General features: G+C 38.4%; 1 protein-coding gene across 1 annotated transcript; it reads left to right on the top strand.

The window, feature by feature from the left end:
- The first annotated feature begins 19,681 nt into the window (after nucleotides 1-19,681).
- Nucleotides 19,682-20,298, top strand: LOC107136259 (keratin-associated protein 7-1). Its single transcript, XM_015478442.2, has one exon. It carries the CDS (start codon nucleotides 19,764-19,766, stop codon nucleotides 20,010-20,012), a length of 249 nt encoding a protein of 82 aa, XP_015333928.1. The 5' UTR covers nucleotides 19,682-19,763; the 3' UTR covers nucleotides 20,013-20,298.
- Nucleotides 20,299-22,576: the final 2,278 nt, after the last annotated feature.

The following is a 22,576-nucleotide window of genomic DNA, read 5'->3' as shown; positions in this document are numbered from 1 at the left end:
GACTAATGTGTCTTAGCTGTGAATTCTCTGCAACAGACTTTCCAAGCTGGCTAAGTCTCAAAGATAAATTTTTAGTTAATGGTTGCTGTCAGAACATTAGCCTCATGCATCGTTCTCAAGAATCCAGTTTGTCTTTATATCCAGAAATTATCTTCTTTGATATTGAGTGACCAAGGACAGCTTTTTTTTTTTTTTCATTTTAAGAGGTGCCTGTTTATCTCTTTTCTGGTAGATTTTCTGTTTCTGTTTTCTGATAAACAGTCACAGCTGGTAAAGCAACTGTGGTGTCCCATCTTTTCACTTACTTAAATTGTTTCTAGCACCTGGGGCCTTCCAATTGCAGGCAACTCAGGAATTACTTTCTTCTTCTTTTTTAAATACCTTTATTTTATTTATTTTTATTTTTATGTGGTGCTGGGGATCAAACCATGCCTCACGCATGCTAGGCAAGTGCTCTACCACTGAGCCACAATCCCAGTCCCCATCAAGGAATGACTTTTATAACTATTTTCTTCAAATCATTTGCTCTCAGATGACAATAGTGAGCAGTGTGTCCAAAGCATATACTTTACATAGATGATCAAAGCTTTGCTAAGATGTGATGGTTTGTATTAATTCTCAACTGCATTTGGTGAGATCTTGGATTTATTGTCTCACCCTAAGTTTCAGTTGCAAGATTTTGCATCCTCACAGGGTAGAAGCAGGTATACTATTTTATATGACAGTATTCTTTATTAGCCAAAATTCTGATCAGGATAATTTCATTACTGCTGAAAGCAAAGCACTGGGGGAAGAGTATGGAGTATGCAGAGTTCTCTCCCAAAAGTTCACAATCAGAATTGACCTTACTGTACCTGGGGTAATAACTTGGTTGTGATCAGGGTCCTTTAAAGTCCTGAAGTTTTTTTTTTTCCCAAATACTTTCTCTGTGACTGAAATTTTGCCACTTAAAATTGACTGTCATATAAATTAATTTCATATAACTGACATGTTCATCAGATTCTCCACTCATTCCTCAACTACCATATCCTATAGTCCACACCTAATTGTGCTTTCTTGGCTCTGAGAGGAGGCAATTTTCATGGGGAAAGAGAGGAGGAATTTTGGAGTTGAGTGCTTAGTACATGAAAATGAGTTTTCGGGGTTGCGGGGGAGGCGGCACTCACAGTATCTTGAAGCATGCTTGGCACACAAAGCATAAATAAATATAGTAATCGAAATAACTCACTGTCCTGAATTTCTATTAATTTAATTATGATTCTGACTAAAGACAGAGGAATTTATTTTTTATTCCTCAGTCAAAAGTAATGCTGTTTGCTGGTGTTAAGTGCCACCCACCCACATATAAATAGACTATGTCCAGGATCAACTCTGCAAAGCAATTCAGCTGCTCAGAGACATCAATCTTAGATGGAAAATGGTTACAAATGTTAATTCATTCTTGCAGTTAAGTTACTTTTTAAAGTAATACATGATGAGTTTCTTTTAAAATGGAACATTACAAAGATAAAGAAATTAATAGTATGAATAAATAAAAACTTCATATAGTTGGCTAAAATGTAGCTTTTGCATGGACTTCATGTTTGCCCACACCAAAAACAAACCAAGAAAAAGGATATATAAATATAAACCCCTGATTCTGGAATTACCCAGGCTACATTGTAACTGGCTCCCTTGAATCAACTCTGTTCTTAGCCAGGGCTAACCTTACAGCTAATCCTCCACTTTGTCACACCTGAAAAACAGCACAAATTCCACTGTGAAGGCGCAGGATAGAGAAGGAAGGGGAGGGGACCACAGGGCCTATCTTGCAACTAGTGTTTCTGAAATTCCACTTTTCATCTCCCTCCCACTCCCAGTTGCTGCTCCTTATGTAATTACCCGTTGGTCTCTTCTGGTTGCCAGTGTGTTCACCTCTTCACCACCTACTCTGCATCCTTCTCCTCTCTGGACTCTGTGCTCCCTTCCTCAGCTATGATGGCTCAGCTGCCCTCCTCCCCTCCAGGCTCTTTGTTCTGTGACATGCCCTGTTATACCTGCTTTTGGGGTAAGTAAATTTATAATTTTCTCAGCTTCCCAAAGTTCATCCACCTGTCTCACCAAACTCAGGCAGGCAGCAATCATTCAAGGTATCCACCTGGGGAAGCAGGGAGTGGGTTGTTTTCTGCCTTTGGGTAAAGCTCCTTCCTTACAAACCCACAGCTAGGTAGGTCTAAGGAAAACATCTGCAAGTTTGCTTTCATGAGCTCATGATCTAATTAGGGAAAAGAAAAAACTTGCAGGGGTTATATTGGCTCTAATAGTGGTCCAAAGAGCTAATTGGATCAAGGGTAGGTAAAACTACGTAGGTTTTACAATCTAAGGTTGCTCTCTCGGAAGAGGAGGCATTTAACTGAATCTTGATTTAAATGGGGCTATCTCAAAGGCAAACATGATTTTAGAGAAGGGGCCTGTAATCAGTAATCAGTTATAGGGTAGGAATGAGCAGCGCATGTGCGGGGTCACGGACATGGTTCTGGCTCCCAGGTGCATAGACAGGAAGCAGGTAGTAGATGCTGTGCTTGGAGAATTTGGCTGGGGACAGACTGTTGAGGGCTGTATCAGATAATGAAAAGTTAGAATTTTAATAGTAATGAGAAATGAAGGCTGTTGAACAGGCAAATAATATAATGATGCAGGGTTTTACAAAACTGTGTTTGGAAAACTGCAAATTGCATACAAAGATGAAAGGGACTGGAAACAGATATTAGAAGCCATTGTGATACTGCAGGAAACATGTAAAATTTTAAATAATTTCTCACTTCCGTATTTAATATCGCTTCACCAAAATTAAAAAAGAAAATTTTCTTTTATTTCTTGTCTTATAGAGTAAGAGCTTATGAATTTTAGCTTCCTGTTTAAACAGACGTGATGGCTCATCTGTTAATGTCTCCTCTGTTCAAACATTTAACTGGAAAGAAGTTTTATATTTCCTTGAAAGAAAATAAAGGAAAAGTTTGCAGCCTTTCTTAGAAAGAGTATTTTGAAAGTGAGGGAACGAGTTGAAGAGTACATTTAAAATATATAAAAAGCCTAACCTAATATCTGTTGTCCATCGCTTAAGCTGTTTTTTAATTATGAGAACATTTAGGAAATTTCTGTGCACATTGGAAAATAAAATGAGAAATCTTTTCTGTGTGTTGAATGTTGTAACACACGATGTCATGCTCTTCTGCCTAAATCCCCGTTGAATCTTACACTGAAAGTAGCGAAAACTTGAATGTGAAAGACAGGTTTGCCCAACACCAGGGTTCTGATAACTGTGGAGGACTAATCATTAGATTAACTTTAGTCCTATATTTGTGAAATAAAGCTGATGGAAAGTAACCTTTGTTAGACTTCTAAAATAATTATCATAGGGTGCATTATTCATTGTTAGCAGTGAATATGATTTAAGGGGATATTCCCTTCTAGTCAGTAAAAAACTATGGGTTTCAGTTTCTCTTTCTTGTCCCAGGTGGCCCGCACTGTCCCTGCTCTGCAGCATGGCTGACCTGCTCTCTTACTTCCAGGAATGCGGTCGGTCTTGATCTTTCAGAGGGAGGCTGTGAGGATTTAAAAGTTGTTAATGGATTATGGAGCTCACCTTTTGGTGCTGAATATTCTAAGTTTCCTTTAGCATTTTTTTTTGGCATGGCCATCTAAGTTATAAACATAAATGACTATCTCTCAGTTTAATTTTTTTTGTTTACTGTTTATATTTGTCTTCATGTAAGTAGTTTTGTAAGCATGTTATATTTTGGTTGAGCCACAATAAAATCACAGTCTTATTTCAATAAGATTCAAATTCTGTGATCAGAATAAAAATGTGAAGTTATGTATGTTTTATTATTATTGATGTGAAAAACTAAACTGTCTCAAAATAAAAATAAAATGGGCTAGGGGCTGATGAAGGTGTAGACACTCTCAGTATCTCCATATTGAAGGCAAATGAAAAAGAAAAGATGGGACTCGCAGAAGTCAAGGATTCTCTTAAAAAGTACGATTATAGATAGTGCTATTATTTTTATTAAATTTTATTATGAAAAATATTCAAAGCTACAGAAAACCAGAGAAACCAATTATAAAAGTTTTGCACTCATCACCCCTTCAATAATTATCAAGACTTGCCTATATCGTTTTGCCTATCTTAATCTTTAAGTTTTTCTTCAGTATTTTAAAACAAATCTAAAATACTTTATGTTACGTTTCAGACGTTCCCATATTATATTCTGGCATAGCTCCAGCGGCTGGCATCTGTAATCTCTGAGCCCAAGCACTTCTCCTGAACCCGTGGAGAAGTGTGGCGCTCCTCAGTGGTCAGGGGCAGTGGTAGGACACTCACGTGCCAGGGCACAGTCCACAGTCAGTGACGCTAGAAAGTAGGTGGATTACGACTCTCAGAGGTGATTCTCAGGGTTGTTCCTTCTGCTCTTTCCCCTGTGGCCTAATAGTGCATCCCTGGCTGGCTTCCTTTTCTTTCCTGTGTCTCCTTCCTCCTTTCTGACCAATGTTGTCCGTACCTCTCCAATGAACCTAAGTGTGCTCACAAACTTGATCTCATTGACAGAAGCTGGGAAAACACAAAGTTAGCATATGGAACAGGATAGGGCCTAGGAAGCCAATCAAGGGGGCATTCTGGACAAACCCGTCAGATGCCAAAAGGGCTCTGTTGCCAATGGAAATTGGTGGGTGATGACCAATTCTGGATTTACCTGATTTTTCATGTTCCATGTAATTGCCCTTATGTACTCTACATTTGCTCTAAAATGGTAATGAGGTTTTAAATAGTGATTGCCAACTGGGGCAGGGTTGACCCCCATAGGACATTAGGCTTTGTGGAAGATGGTCCGAATTGTCACAACTTGTTGGAGGGTGTGCTACTGGCATTGTATTTCAGTGATGCCACATTGCAATATGTAGCAAGAAAATAAAATCTACACTTCCCGACTTCGTGGCCGCCCTGTGCAGTTGACATCAACTTTTTACTTAGTAGTTTTGGCACCAGTCAGTGATCATTGGCAAAGTCTAGGATTTCTTTAGGTGTTATGATTAGGAATTATCTATTTATTTTCTATTTATACCTTCCTATTGTACTTATTAGGTTGTTCTATGAAGACTTTCACTCGTCAATTGTTTCTGAATTCTTGAATTGAGTTTTTATAAGATAGAGAAGGAAAATGCTTTATCAATTTCCCCCCGAAATAATTTGGAGCCCTGACAACCTCCAACCGTGACCAGAACATTCATTTGCATATTATCTAAAATCATGGAAAATTTTAAAACGGTTGGCTTTTTTTCAACCATTTTCATTTTTCTTCTTGTGTTCATATTGTCTCAGGTTTGGCCAGGGGGCTTGCAGGTGGGCTTCTGTGCTTCTGCTGTCAGCCTAGTGGTCTTGGACAGTTCTCAGGCTTGGTTTTTGCTTTTCTTGCTCCAGACCTAGACCCAGTCACTTCTCTAAGGAGCTCTTTGCTTCTGACAGAAAATGCTACAAAGAGTACATGATTTGGGATATGATTGGCTTTCTTTGCTACTGAGCTGTCACTGAAGATGTTTTCACCAGACAGAGCCAGGAAATCTGTATTTTTTTTTTTGAAAAAGAAAAACAATGAATCTTTTGTGATATTTATAATACAAATTTGAAATGGTTTTACTTAACATTTTTGACTTTTAAACTTCTTTTTTTTCTTCCTGAAGCTGAAAAATCAGTTTTTACATTTATTTTATGTTATCATATAACCTATGATAATTTCAAAATAATAGAAAAATATCATTATGATAAGTTACTGAATATAATATAGTTTCTCTATATTTATTTTCATCTTAGAATATTGTACCTCTAGGGATACGGAGTCCAAATTCTAGTTAAGAGTCACTTGAAAATTTCTCTGAGTTGTTATGCCACTGGCTTGACATTTAGAATCATTTGTGCTATGTTGCTTTTTGTTTTTCAAAACAGCCTTTTATTTATAATGTTTAATTGGTGCATATTAATTGTACGTATTAATGATGTTCAGTGAGGCATTTCCATATGTGTACAGCTGACCTGATCAAATCCACCCTCCCTTTATCCACCTTATCCCACACCCTTCCCATCCTATTAATCACTATTCCACATTCAAAAACCTTCTATTTTTAAATTGCCCTTTCCTTCTGATTTAATTTTTAAAATTTGTTAAATTTTTTTCATGAGTCAGTAAAAATTTAAATCAAGGTATATCCTCTCTGTTCCATTTTCTTCACTTTTCCCTTATTAGATACTATATTTTTTGAGTTTTTGATTTACCCTTCCACAGTTTCTCTTACAAATTATAAGCAAATATGAATAATATTTGCATATCTCTTTTGCCTACTCAAACTGTAATATAATCCAAACTGTCACACTAATCAAAGAATATTTTATACATTTCTTTTGCTTATTAAATTCTGGATATAATTTCCTGTAACTACATATACAGTGTCCCCATCCAGTTTAGAACTGACCACCACCATAGCGTGTGGCGGTACCAAAAGTCAGTCTACCTTTGATGGATACGTGAGCTGTTTCAAATTTTTTACCTTTCTGAATAATGGCTCAGTGAATAGTTTCCTGCACATGTTGGTACTAATTTTTGCCATTGCATCTTTGGGATATACACCGGATACCTCTGAGTCAAAAACGAAATGCATGTGTGATTTTGCTAGATAGTGCAAAGTTGCCCTCCATGGGAGCTGTGCATGATTATTAATCAGCAAGTAGTAAACAAGTGCTTCTACTGTGGAAGTTGCATAGTAAAATAGGGCTATTGTTTTCATGCCTCCTTGCTTGCTCCATGATTCAGTTTTATCTACGGGCCATTGTGCACCAATTTAATTTTGTTTTGGAGGTAGCCCAACATCTTGTGCCAACTCCAACCCCATTTGTTACTAGGACTAGCCTCAGGAACCCATCATCACTATCTTCTGTCTTCTTTTTGAATCACTGTTATTAAACAGTGAAATAACATCACAATAAAAAAGGATCTACTGATTCATATGATCTTATTCAAGTTTAATCTTGACTTTGTTCTAAAGTATTATTTGATTAGATGATTATTTATTCTAACATGTATTCTTGTCATTCACATGGACTGCCTGGGTTCACTTAGTGTCCCTGACACTTAAGAGCTGTATGAACCTGGATGAATTACTTCACTCTCTGGGCCTCAGTGCCCTCAATTTTAACATGAGAATAATAACAGTAGGTACCTCACATAAACTTTGTGATGATTAGAAGAAATGATGCATATAAAATACTTAGAGAAGCACAAGACATATTAAATATTTAGGAAACAAAATAAGTTTTGTTCTTCTTGTTAGTGCACTAATTGTGAGATCAGCACTATCTTGTCTATCAGAACAGTCCTAAGACAGTCTTGTGTCCATGTAATTTAATTTTTTTTTTTTTGCCAGTCTTGGGATTGAACCCAGGATCTGATACATGCTAGACAGGCATTTTACTACCATACCTCTAGGTGGTGTCAATGTCCTTTAACCTTTGTAATCTCAACAGTGAGTAAGAAAGAAGTACTTTGTGTGAAAAGAATGTCAAATAAGTACATTGGATGGCTATTTTTTTCTTGAATAATAAGAGTAAAATTTTTAAAATAATGTTTTAATGATTCTTTAGGTAAGGTCATTATTTTTTCATTAATTATTTTCAAATTCTTTCCACACCATTCTGACTCTCAAACTTCAATTTATAAAGAGCATCATGTCTGGTGGAGGAGAAAATCAGACTTTTTAAAATATAATTATGGTGTGCTGACAAAACTGTGTCCTGTTGATATGTACATGGAAGATCACATTGAATTTCAAGACCAACTACTGTAAAGAAATGTAGACTCCACTGTTTTATGAATTTTAAGAGCCTCCAAACCTGCTTAAAAACAAATCTTTCTTTGCTTGGGAGACTGGGGAAACAGATATTCTTGGTATAGAATGAGCCAACAGATGCCTCTCAGTTCCTCCCTAAAGCCCATGTCATGTTCCTCACTGGTAAAACTGAGGAATGGGCACAGCAAAGGCATCAACAGGAAGTTTGTTCTGGGATAGCCAGTGCCCAAACAAGTGAATAGAGACTGTGTTAAGTTCAATCGAAGGTACTCAGTACAATTTTCTCAATTGTCTTTTGAGAGCAGCAGTTTATGGTACCACTCTGGTCTCAGTCTATACTATCCCTGTGAAGACACTGGGATAGCGATAGAGTTTAGCTTCAAAGTCAGGAGACTTGGAAGACTTTGCATCTGACTCATGGGAGGCTGCCCTGTACCCTGGCTGCTCCGAGCCTGCAGGTGAAAGTCGCCGTCAACAGAGGGCAGCAGAGAGACTGGCACACACCACAGGCCATGTTCCCAAGGGTTCCCGTGGGCCCTGAATGTTTCACTGCTGTAAAAATGCTATCATAATGAATTTATTCTGATAAATTCAATAGTGAATTTATTTAAATAATAAATTTATTCTACTTTTCTGATTGTTAGTTATTTATTAACGATTAAAATGCTTATTGAACTCTTGTGTATTCCAGGCTTTATGATATGGGTGTCTCAGTGTGAACATTGGATTCTTCTCTCCCTCTTTCTCTGTGACTCCTTCGACCTGCCATTCCTTTGCTTGCTTCTCTTGGGTTCTTCCTGCTCAGCTTTCAAAATCAGCTCACTGTGTCCTGTGTGAACAGCGCAGCCAAACTAGCAGGTTCCAGCAAGGGGTGTTGGGAGATTGGAAGAAATACAGAGTCACACAAGCAAATCTTGAAGACAAAAGTCAGATGGAGCGCTGCTCTCTGATGGAGAAGCAGGTCTAAAGAATTACACCAGCAATATTTATTATATATGTCTCTAAATCAGATTAAAGACTATGCAAGCATTATTCTTTGTATTTAGGAAAGTTACAGAGCTAGCAACAGTATGCAGTTATTTCCTCAGTTACATTCTACAGTTGCAATGTGCAATGTTAGGAGCCTTATGCAGCTCTCAAGAAAGTCCATTGTTCAAAGTAACTAATTCACCAGCAGATTCAGGAGCAGCAGAACTGGTGAAACATCGTGGTTATCTTAGCAAGGAAGATCCTTCATTCCCAGGAGCTGCTGTGCCTGAGAATAAGGTCAAGGCGGATAAGACTCTAACATGGAGGGCATCTCTATAGCAACTGGGCATCCTATGCCTTTGCACAGAAACATTCCCATTCACCAAGTATGACACAGCTATGAAATCATCAGGGACCCCAATCTTAGACACCGGGCTCCCAGTCACTGTCACTGATCTCCACAGTGTCCTGCTCCAAGAAGCCTTCCTGTACCTCACCAGTTTTATTTAGTTTCTTTCTCTCTGTATCTAGTTTTTTTTTCTCTGTCTCTCTACTTTGTCTATCTTGATCTCCTGGCACTCTCTCAAGAACTTTTCTCAGTCTCTTTTCTGTTTTAATATGGATAGCATTCATTCACACTGCAGAACATTTACCTCAAAGATAACAAAGCCTCAATGTCCAGTTTCTATACTGTCTTATCACTTGTCATAGTATGAGCATTTGGCAACACCATTAAATATTCTTCATAAATGTAATTTATAGTGGCTGCATGGTACTTACAAGAAATATTATTTTAAAAAAGCCCCTGCCAGACTTTAGTTCCAGGAAAAAATGTGTATAAATGGGTATTGGGGGAGGCAACACAATATCTTAAAAATTCCCTTGGATAGGATATTGTACCATGATGGTTGACAGGGCAGAGGTGCCAACCTCTGACTCCCTCTCCACATCCCTAGAAATGATGGAAAAGATGAGTCCCTTGAGAGGAATAAATCAAAGAACCCTGGAAAAATAAAGATTGCCATCAGAAGACAGCAGAAACAGGGAATTCCTAAAAGACAAAAAGCAAACAGGCCTGGGCACTGTTAGGACTGCTGAGACAGATGGGCCAAGGCCATGCTGATAGCCTAGCGCTGATGGGTGAACTGCCCTGTGCCCTTCTTTGTGCCAAGCAGCATACAAAAAAGTTATTTACCTCAAGGTCCAAGCAGAGTGTAGGAAGAAAAGCATTATGTCTGTTGGTCACTGGTGACAGTGGAGATGGAAAGGCTTGAGCAGATTTGAGATACATATTTTTGGAGCTGATAGGACTAGTGATGGATGTGTGTGTGTGTGTGTGTGTGTGTGTGTGTGTGTGTGTGTGTTTGATGCCTGTGTAGCAATATCACCACAGTGGTTTAAAATATCACCCATTTATCATCTTAGCTTCTGTGGGGCCAGTATTCTGGGTAGAGCTTTAGGGCATCCATGGGGGGTGCAGCTCATCTCAAGGCTTGAGTGTGAAGGATCCACTCTAAGGTTCACATGGTGGGACCCAATATCTTGTAGCCTGTTGCCCAAGGGCTTCAGTTTTGTTGCTGTTACTGTGGCCTACAGGCTGGATGCTGGCTCATTTGGGTCTCTACAGCATGGTTATTTGCTTTATAAAAACCATCAGGGAAAAAAGACAGATGCTGCAATTGTACATAACGTAAGCACAGACTGACATCACCTTCAGCATGGTCTAGCATTAGAAGCAACTTACAGCCCCCACCCCCATTTATGAGAAGGTATTTCTCAAGGGTATGACCACCAAGATGCAGGGGCATGGAGGCTACCTGAGAGTTTACAGGAGGTAAGGTGCAGGAAAGAAATCCATTTTTTTTTTAACCTGAGCCATTGAGTCTGGAATGGACAAGGTCTCAAGGCACCTTGCTTTTAGTCTCAAATCAGCACTGACAATGAGACTTGAACACTTTGCTTTCTTTCCTGTATCTCACTTTCCTTGTGTATAAAATCAGAAGGGAGCTGGACTGGAATTTCCTTCAGCTCCAATGTTCAAAATCTCTTTACCAAAAACTCCAAATAACAGAAAGTATTCTTGGAATGGGAATATAGCTCAGTAGTAAAGGGCTTGCCTAGCATGCACAAGGCCCTGGGTTTGATCCTCAGTGCTGTAAAAACGAACAAAGAAAAACCAAAAAAAGAAAAAAAAAAAAACTCAGAAAACTACCTTTGATCCTTCTACTCTGGGAGTTGTTTTCTCATCATTTTTCTTCCTTTTTTGGATAAACATCTGTGAAGGATAGTTTACATTTGTTATTCTTTTCTTTTTATCAGTGGTACAATTCATCATTTGAAGTACAGATTCTTCCTGCCTTTACTGATTTTTCTTTTCTCAAAAAAGCATCAATAAAGCACACTGGCCAATTCAGTGAGAATCTCACCTGCATCCTCCTCCCTCTGTGGGGCATTAGGTGGCAGGGCTCTCTCAACCTTGAGTGTCCACTCTTAGGGCTTCTGTTTGTCTCACTGTCTTGACTCTTTTGCCCTCTATGACTTCTGTACTGACTCCCCTGACATCTCTTGTTCCCCAGTTCCCTGGAAAACAGGCATCTCCAGTGCTCTGTTCCCAGGCTTTTCCTTGATCTGACTTTGCCTTAAACTTTACCTTGAAGACATGAAATCCTGATCATTACATTTAGTTTTTATTCCCTCAATGTGTTTTTTAAAAAATTTTTATTTCCATACATATTTACTTATAATACTCTTGGCATATGTGACCTCTTCACTTTAATCCTCTCCTAACTTCTCTATTACCACGAACAGAAGTATTTTTTACCCAGGTAGCCAGGTGACTCATTGGGTTTCTTTCTTTCCATCTTGTTATCTATTTAGTGCTAAATAAATAACTATACATTCTTCTTTCAAAATTTTACTAACATCTGTTTTCCTATTCACATTTTATTGCTACCTGTGTAACCCAGAGTCTAGACTGTTTTTGGATTGATGACTGTAATAGAACACTAATCTCTGGTGCTTCCCTAGTAACATTCACTATGCTGAGCCCGGGGCTGATCACATCCTTTCCTCAATTAAATCCTTTAGTAACTGCTCTCTATCTATGTCCCACATACACATCTATGCATCAAGTCCAACCCTTTTTTCACTTGATCACTCATTTGCCAAACATCTCTCTTCACATTCCCATATATGCTCAGTTCTTTATCTAAAGAATCAGCTCACCAATCCCCAAACAAATGCAGGCATTACTGTGGTGCCTTTGCCTTTGATGATTCTTCTTTACAAATACTTTTTCCCCACCAGTGGAAACCATGTGCATCCTTCATGGCAAACCCAAACAACCATCTATTTATGTGTCAAAATATGAAGAGGTACTTAGTGAGTTGCAACTGTGTATCAGTCAGACACCACACAGGATGCTGAAGAGACAATGCTGCCTTTCGGGGCACTCTAGCCAGGAGCAGGGATGGCGAAGAAGAAGACCATCATGGAGGTCTATAGTAGGAAGGGAACATGTCATATGAGGTGATGCTGGCCAGTTAGACAGGAACAGGACTGAAGTAAAATGCTTGACTTCCCCAACCCCAAACAAGATGAAGTCATTGACGACTTTTTAACTAGAACAAAGCACACTTTGCAAAGGTCACTGTAGCTAATATTTAGGAATAATCCTTTGGAGCAGTCAAAGTGGAAGAAAGAAGACCAGTGAGGAAGGTATGATGGTGGCCTAGGGTGCAGAGGAAGGTGGTCAGACTGCTGGCTGATGGATCATCTAAGGTAAATTTCAAAGGCAGAGCTGACTGAACCTGGTGAGAGATTGAATGAAGAAGTTAATGATGAAGAAAGAAATTAAGTTTTCATTCTGGGCAATTAGATAACAGTGTTATTTACCAAGATGGGAAAAGCTGGAGAAAATTAGGAGATCAGAATTTGACATGTTAAAAAATCATTTGTACGTGAAAGTTCATAGTAGCATTGCTCATAATAGCTCAAAATTGGAAACAATCTGAATGTCTGTCAACAAATGAATAAATAAGAAAAATGTGAGCTATTCTTACAGTGTGATGCCGTTTGGTAATAAAAAGGAACTAAGCAGGGATGACTGCTACAGAATGGAAGGGTGTTGAAAATACTGGGCTAGGGGAATAAGCCAGACTCAAAAGATCATATACACATGATTCCATTTACGAGAAATGTCGAGAACAGGCAAATCCATAGAGACAGAACTAGGTTTAGTGGTTGAGAATGTGGAGTGAATTTTATTGGACCTGAGGGTTCTTTTTGGAAAATGTTCAGAAATTGGATAACGGTGATGGTTGCATGACTCTGTAAAGATACTAAAACCCACTGAACTGTGCACTTCCAAAGACATATTTTGTTCTATGTATCAGAAAGATACATATCTTTATCAAAAAAGATATTACTTAACACAATGTTTGAGATGCTGTTTGTGTCTGGGTTCTCCACAAAGCAGTTTCAGATAAAGAGTTCACTTTATTGTTTTTTTCTTTAGGGACAGGAATAAAGGGAAGGAGAGGGGAGCTAGGCAGGAGGGTGGAGAGCTCAAGGCAGGATGTTATTTTAAGTTGACCAGAGCATGGCACAGCTCTGTGTTTGGGCCATGGGACCATTCCCCAAGAAGTGTTTATCCCTCCCAGGACTGGCTGAGAAAGTTCCTCCATGGGGAAAAGGGGAAGAAGATAGCCACAGACCCCCATGTGTCTTTGGTCAGAAGTTCACTTACAGGGCATTTGTCTTCCACCTTTCTTGGATTGTACAAGTGTGGGATCAGTTTGACTCTTAGTGTTTTTTTCTAGAAATTAAGGTGAAATTCTTGGGTGGGAGGTGAGATTGATCTGGTGAGGAAAAGAGGCCATCCGTTTGTTGTAACAGCTTGAGGTGTGTTGGAACCCACACTGAGATGATTCCTATAGGAGCACCTATAGGAATTGGAGGTGAATTTTCCAACTTGTGGGCACACAGTTGCTTATAATAGTCACTGTCTTTTGTATTTCTATAGTTTGAGTTGAAATGCCTCCTTTTTCATCTCTGTTTTTATTTATTTGAATTTTTTCTTTCTCTATGCCATTGGATTGGAGAATTTAATCCATTTACATTTCAGTGTTTTATTGAAAGTTCAGTGCTTCTCTGTCATTTTGTTTCCCCTTTCCTGGTAATTTCCAGATCTTCTATTACTTTTCTCATCTCTTTTCTGTGTTTGTGGTTTGCTAGGTTTCTTTCGTGATTATATTTGGTTTCTTTGTCTTTATCACCGGCTTATATGCTATAATTATTTTCTTTGTGGTTACTCTGGGACTTGAATAAAGCAATCTTATAGCTGTAAAAGGCTATTTTAAGCTGATAACTGCAGTTGCATTCAAATACTTTAAACTTTTGTATTCCCCTCCCCAAATTTGTGATTTTGTTAGTTTAATATCCATTCTTTAATATTGTATATTCCTTATCATCTTCTTATAGTTATGGTTATCATTGACATTTTGACTTCTGACTAGACATTCAAGAGTTTTTATATATCCCTGTTACAATAAGGGAGAATTTGGAACTTGATTATGAATTTACCTCTATCCATGAGTTTTGTGCCTTTCCATGTTCTCATCATATAATTATTATTCTTTCTTTTTCTGTGGAAGCATTCCGTAAGCATTCTTAGGCCTGATCTAGTAGTGATACATGCCCTTAGCTTTGGCTTGTCTGGGAAATATCTGAAGGATCGCTATGCTAGATGTATAGTAGTCCAGAGTGTCAGTTTTCTTCTTCCAGCACTCTGAATATATTAGCCCATTTTTTCCTGGCCTGCAAGTTTTATGTTGAGAAATCTGCTGCCTATCTTATGGGGATTTCCTTAATCATGGCCCAACATTTTGTTGTTGTTGTCGTTACTATTTTTAGCATTCTATCTTTGTCTTTGATTTTTAAGAACTTGATTATAATGTGCTTTGGAGAACATCTCTTTGGGTTGATTCTCATTGAGCCTTTAATTTTTATGTCTCTGGATGTCCATATCCTTCCCAAGACTTGGAAAGTCTTTAGCTAGTGCTTCATTAAGTCATCTTTCTGTGCCTTTCTCTGTCTCTTATCCCCCTAGAACACAAACAATGTGAACACTTTGTTTGCTTAATGATGCCCCATGTACCCTGTAGATTTTCCCTTGTCTGGTGGAGCATCTGGTGGAGCATTCATCTCCCTTTATCTAATAGAGAAGCTTTCATAGGGAAAGATTTTTTTTTTTTTTAATGTATAGATGCATGCTAACGTGCTGGTTGGGTAGGATGCGTGGATTTGGTTCCAGGTCCATGCAGCATCTTCATCTGTAGCCTATGTCAGCAACACTTGTGAGTGCCTCGGTGCTCAAGGCTACAGGTGTCTGTGCCGCTACTCCACTGGGTCAAGGGTTGCCTCCCCACTTGCAATGGGGTTGAAGAACACCACAAGGATGCAGAGACTAGTCTCTCCTGGGTTAAATGTGACCTCCCTGCTGCAGGGTCTGGTTGGGGGCTGGCTGGTCTCCATTGAGTGGTGTGTCGTCTCCTCTGCACTGAAACAGAGTAGCTGCAGGCTCCTGGGCATGAATGGTTAGCTGGTTCTTGGGTCATGTTGTTTTCTTCCTACCACCCAGGATCTCCCATTCCATTGGGGATATGGTGGCATTTGGGCTCTGGTGCAGAGTCTTGGCTGTTCCCTGGGTCTAGGTTCTCCACAGCCAGGGTCAGGGCACTACAACTACTTGTGTCAGCACTGTACAGTTGTGGTACAGCCTGAAACATGGGGTGATGCAGGAAGTACTTACTTATGCCCAGAATAGCACACACTCTAGCATTGACTTTCACGTCAAGATGGCATCGTACAGCAGCAGCCTGGGTCAAGGAGAGTGTGGACACAATGTGGTCTCTTTCTTTGGAGCAATCCAACCATGTGCACTTGGACAACCCCTGAACTTAGGTTCAGAGGATGCCAGATTGCAGGATAGCCTAGCAGCAAAAATCATAGGTGTCTAAACTTAATATTATTACTATTAACTTTTGGTACTGGGATTAAACTTGGCCAACTGAGCCCTTTTAATTTTTTTTTTTTTAATTTTGAGACAGAGTCTCCCTGAATTGCCCAGGTTAGCCTTGAACATGCCATCTTCCTGCCTCAGCCACCAGAGTCACTGGGATTATAAATGTGCCACCATAATGCTGTACAAATGTATTGAAGTCTTAAGGGGGGAGTGCAGGGTATCTTTTTTTTAAAGGGGGGAGAGAGAGAGAGAGAGAGAGAGAGAGAGAGAGAGAGAGAGAGAGAATATATATATATCATTTTTGGAGATGGACACAATACAATGCCTTTATTTTTATGTGGTGCTGAGAATCGAACCCGGGTCTTGCCCGTGCTAAGCAAGCGCTCTACCACTGAGCCACAATCCCAGCCCTGCAGGGTATCTTTTGATTGTCTTTTTCCTTTCAGGAGAATACTATTGATTCTGAGCTCTTCCTGACTCTGAAGACAGGTTGGCAGAGCCGGGAGAATTTGTTTTGTGTAGCCATCCTGACTGCAAGCTCCTGAGGGTCTCTACCACTCTGCTCTACCCCAGCACGCTCCCTTAGAAACTCCAGCAGGATGTACTTGCTTATCCATTATTTTGGTCCTTTGTGAGAGGGGCAGGCATTGGGTTCCTCTACTCAGTCATTTGGTTCTGCCTGCTTTTAAAATATGTTAAATTTATTTTAGTCTGTGTAAGGAATATAAATTCTCTGTGAAAGCCATTAATGTTCTGCAACACTGTGAATTTTCTCTTTCCAGGCAAATGATGGAGGTTGCACTTCATGACCTGTGAAGTGAGATGTGAGTCTATAACTTACTTTAGGAAATGAGAGGAGTTTGGAACTCATGCAAAGCACGTGGTGAATCTCTAGAAACCAGTGTGTGTGATTTATCACATTCTCTTTCATTGTCTGTGATTTTAGATAATGAAAGCTCTATTACCTTAAATCCTGAAATGAGAATTCCTACTGTTTACAATATCATGAGAAGGATGTATAGTGTGTGCATGAAATAAGTTTTTGATCATTCAAAACATGGAGATTTGGGGTTGTTTGCTTCAACAACTCAAAGTAGCCTTTCTTGATGGATATGTTCTTCAAGGAAACAGCACAGTGAATTGTATATCGGAAGCACTTTATAACCAGAAGCTTTTCAAAGCATTAATGACACGCCAAAAGCAGCATAGTAAAGTAGTTAAGACTGTGATTTGGAGCTAGATGGCATGGGTTTAGAGCTTGATTCTGCTGACTACTAACCATGTGAGCTTGGGCAATTTACTTAAACTGTTTGGAATCAGTGTTCTTATAAAATATCATAATACCCACATCATAAGAGCATTATAAAAAAATTAAATAAATTAACATTTGTCAAATACTTAGAGGCATGCACAGTAAGTTCCCTTACTATTTATACAGGTAAAATATAGAAATAAATTGTATATGTAAAGTTTTTAGAAAAGGATCTAGCACAGAGTAAGCCCATCAGGAATATTTATCATTATTACTAATATTTCAAATAAAAGCAATTGTTGGTTAGCAATCAAATACTTGGCTGATTATCATTTTTTCTGGGAAAGACTAATAGGGGTCAGGAAACTAAAAACAGGCAAGGGAGACCGTATATTTTTTTCCTTCTGATTTGGGATAACAAAATTAGCGTCCAATCTGTTGGGCTTTACCTCTGGGAAGATGACTGGACATTCAGCTGTTGTTCTCTTTGTGTAATCAGACAGGAAGCAGAGAGCACTGGGGAAGGAAGAAGACAAACTAAGGCATTTTCTTTACTTATCTCTATCACCCAGAGTAAAAGGAAATAGGCCACCTGTGACTGGAGCTGAACACTTCTGCCAGTGTGAGATAAGCAGCCCAGGGTGATTTCACACAGTCGAGCAAAGACACTTTTCTTGAAATCTCATGAAAGATTGGCCCTGGGATTTGTCAGGATGGTTTATTCATGAGCATCGTCTGATATACTCATTAAAGACACAAGATTTTCAGCATTTCATGGTGGTGTTGGGAGAGGAGAGCTTCTGAAGAACTCCAGGGCAGCTTCTGAGTTTTAAGCTGGTTTGTTGGGGGAGTCTTCTGTATGCTTACATTTGCCTTCCCGGAGTCTAGTCCTAGAGTCCAGTTTGACGGACTGAAATACCACTGCCACCTTGTGGCACCATATCTAAATTACAGGCTCAATGCTCACACGTGATAAAATCATCAAAATTAAAATTTTCAAATCACTACCCACAGTCATATTTAATTCTTAGTCATTACTGCCATTTTTTTTAAATTCACAAGTATATATTTTTGAATTTTATGGATTATCTGATGTAGAATCTATATTAATAACACCATGCAACGATGCAACCTCATACCATTTTTATTCATTCCCTCTCTTAAAAACTGAATTTGAAAATATGACTTTTCTTTTGATTCTAAGTATAAACTCTCATAACATGTTATAAGTTTATAGGATAAAAGGATCCTTATGCACTTTTAACATGTTCGGTAGGTAGCTCTTCTGTCAAAGACCCTGTGAGAGGTAAAATCTTAAATAGATGTCAGATAGGAATAATTCATTTTACATATTATAATCTATAATTGACCAATAAGGAAGAGAACATGAAAAGAAATTTGTATTCAAAAACTTTTCTTCTTTTGATTTCAGGGAATTCTGACTCTTATTCACATGTTAAAAAAAGGTTCTTTCTTAAACAGTTGAATTGCCATAGATTTAGCTTTGACAAACCCAAATTCTTCCTGCTTTACCTTCATCATGAGGCATGGTCACATGGAGCAAAACGGGAGCAGAAAAAAAATGCTGTCTTCTCAAATATAACTTGGATTTCCTAATGGATATGGCATTGAGGTTTGTTTTATGAGGAGTCCATAAGAACCAAGCATAGAATAACATACCTTTGAAACTGGGCATCATTCCACTTAGCAAAAATGTGGTAACTCCACAACAAGATAGTTGGCAATGTTTAAGATGATTTGCAACCAAAGAGTGTATGTTCTCCATAAATAATAAAATAAATGTTAACAAGGAAGATGCTCATAAATGAAGTAGATGAAAATTAATAGTAGATTCCATAGTCATCTTCTTGGTGCCCTGCCAGCCTCTGTATAAAGACTTGTTTGGGTAGATATTTGTAGCAATGCTTTTGAAAATTAAAAAAAAAATGGAGGTAAAATTTAGATAACAAACCATTTAAAAGTGGACAACTCAGTGTTATTTAGCATATTTATGATGTTCTGCAACTACAATATCTACCTAGTTACAAATGATTTTCTTCATCTACAAAGGAAAATCTGTACCCATAAGTTACTTGGTGTAAAAATGTCTTGAAATGATAAGTACAGCGAATTTCAAGAGGTTTATAGAATATGACTCGAAAGTTTCAAAATCATGTTATCAAGTGTCAAAGACCTCCATATAAGGTTTTGTCTTGATTTTAAGGGTTTACATTTCTTCTAAAGGTTTTTCAGCTTAGCTGTCAATTGGGAAGATTTAATCAGGGTATTTAAAGAGTCTCACATGATATAATCAGAAAAGTAGTTGAACTATGGGACACCGATGAAAAGAATTCAAAGGCATGTCAGGGATGGTCACTGGCTTTGAAGACAGGACACATTCTTTGCAAACAGAAAAGCCAACAAAATATGCACAAGGAGTCTGTGGGTTTGTTATATGCATTTTATTAGAAAATAATGGGGTTACTTATGCAAATAGGTGGGAAGATATGTAGACAGGCACGTCATGCCCACCAATTTGAGGTATAAAAAGGTGCAAGCAGGAGGACATCTTCATTCACACTTGGGTAGCCTGTGCTTCCTACACCTCTCCAACACCTCTCCAGATCCTCCTCAAGGCCCATCATGACTCGCTATTTCTGCTGCGGAAACTACTTCCCAGGCTACCCTTGCTTTGGAACCAACTTCCACGGGACCTTCAGAGCCACGCCCCTCAACTGCATCGTGCCTCTGGGTACCCCCATCAACCACTGCTACAGCTCCCGCAACCACTGCTTTGGAGGAGGCAACTACCAGAACCTGGGCTGTTGCTATGGTAGCAGCTATTACAGGCCTTGGGGCTCTGGCTCGGGTTTCGGCTACAGCACCTACTGATGGACCAGTGGCTCTGGCGACTACAGGATTCCCCCTCGATTCTCTGCAAAGAACAAGCTGAAGAGCAACGACGGTCTTCCTGCCTCCAGCTGCTCTGGGGAGATGCTGACTTCTTACTGCTGTCCTGCTCTTCCATGATGCTTCGCAAGTCACTTCCTTCGCAAGTCAATTTCAAACTGGTACTCATCTACAGCCTGGGAAAACAAGACATACCTGAAATTTGGCAGTTAAGCCAGTAGTTTGCCTCCCAGAGTTGCTCTGCTCATATATTAGTAATTTGGACATCAACATTTTTTAATTAATTAATGTATTTGAAATTTAATGTATTTGAAATTGGGTGTGGGTAGGAAGGAATTTTACTGTTAGTCTCCTAATAAATCTACTTCATTCAGTACACACATTTTTGTTCTGGTCATTTATTCTCCTGTGTTTTTATGTTCTTGAATTCACCAATTAGTTTCAACTTTGGCTTTAACCAAATTCTATTCTGATTTCAGGCTGTACAACCAGGATAGAATGATTGTTAACAAATTTTTAAATATTGAGATTTTAATTTAAACATTCCTCATGAATGTCCCAAATTTCATCCAAATATACTGTATATACTATAATTTTGGCATCTCTCTATGCTGATTTCAAACTGGAACATTTTTTAGTTGCTGAAAGCTAAAAATTAACTTTCTTTCTTTTTTTTGGTAAGTGACACAATTCTATTTTGGTTTATTTTTCCTTTCCTACTGTTTCCAATATCAGCTCTAGTGAGAGTCAAACTCACAGATTGTTGGAAAAATTATAACTAAATGGATCTAGGTATCAGATTCTATCTATAGGATCTCCTGAGATCTGGTCACTAAAGGGAAGTTAACTGCTAAAATCAGATAGTATTTTTACCTCTTTTAATAGTTGGGCTTTATTTCCCCTTCCTCCTCCTCCTCCTCCTCCTCCTCCTCCTCCTTCTTCTTCTTCTTCTTTTTTTTTTTTTGTGTGGTGCTGGGATTAAACCCAGGGCCTTGTGCATTCAAGGCAAGCACTCTTCAAACTGAGATGGATCCCCAGCCCTTCCCCCCACCTTCTTTATCTTGGATTATATGTATATCTAATAATAAAAATGAAGCTTTTATTTTTTTGGAATGGTATTTACCATCAGAGCACTTGAAATGATATATGGTCTGCACTTAGAAAATGTTTCTTGTCTTGCTTACAGAGTAACCTCTCCTTTCCTGAAGCAAGATATGTTTTGAATTAAAGCCCATTCATTCATGTGTCAAATATTTATTGTTCTGTTGCATCTGAGAAGATGCTCAATTAATTGTCCTTTGACTTGACTTGTTAAATCTCTGCCACATGGGGACAAAATATTATAAATTTTGCTTATTCATGCATCAAGAATTATTGGGCTCTGGTCACTATGTTAAGAAATTTGAGGGTATGAAAACACATAGACAGGTATAAGCTGGCCTGAGAAGCTGACTATCTTCAAGAGTGAACTCAATCTTTCAAAATATATTTACCTCACTACATACTTATAATACCAAGCACCACCTAAGATCTGGACATGGAGATCAATAAAACATAGTCCTTGCCCTCAAGAGTTAAATACATTATATTTATCAAAAGATAAATATTTCTTACCCATGTACTTTTCAGGACTCAAAGTAGGGAACAGTCTATGATCAGACAATGCACACACACACACACACATTCAGACACACAGAGTAAGTGTGTGTAGAAGGCATGTTTACCTATATAAATGTGACCATGGGAAGGGGTAAGGGTTATATATAAAAAAAGACATGGCTATTCAAAAGGGTAAAAAGAAGAGGGATATCTGAAGATGAAATTGGCTATTATTGGCAAAGCTCCTACACGTAGGTAGGATGACATAGTGGTGGGGAAATTCCAGGGGTTTTGAATACTGAATGGGTAGTTCAGGGTCTCTACCCAACCATGGTGTCTAGATTCTATTATCATGGCCAACATTTATCTTTTAAGTCCATATATGTTTTGTATTTTGTTAATTAAATTTTTTAAAAATATTTTTTAGTTGGATAAAATACTTTTATTTTATTTATTTATTTTTATGTGGTGCTGAGGATCGAGCCCAGTGCCTTGCATGTGCTAGGTGAGGGCTCTACTGCTGAGCCACAACCCCAGCCTTTGATTAAATGCTTTTTAATATTTGGAGTTTCAAATTTACAGCAAAACTACAATAATAGTGCTAAGAAATCCTGCATACTCAGATTTATTATTTTTTTACACTTTATACCATTTACTTTATCATGATATTATATACATACACATATAGAGTATATATGCAATACTATTTATGCATTTTTTTCCTCTTCATATATATACATACATGTATGCATATATGAATATATAATGTACGTATATTATGTATGTATAAAGCTACTGATGCCATTTACCCTAAGAACAAGGACAACATAATTATGAAAATTAGGAAATTTAATATGAATATAATACTGTTATCTAACCCTTAATGCGTATTCAGATTTACTCAATTGTTACAACAGTGTCCCAGGAAGTTACTTTTTTCCTGGTTC

The sequence above is a fragment of the Marmota marmota genome, unplaced genomic scaffold (genome assembly GCF_001458135.2).
Source record: "Marmota marmota marmota unplaced genomic scaffold, marMar, whole genome shotgun sequence".
NCBI lineage: Eukaryota > Metazoa > Chordata > Mammalia > Rodentia > Sciuridae > Marmota > Marmota marmota.
Note: the sequence above shows the minus strand (reverse complement) of the source record. Positions and strands in the feature narration are given on the sequence as shown.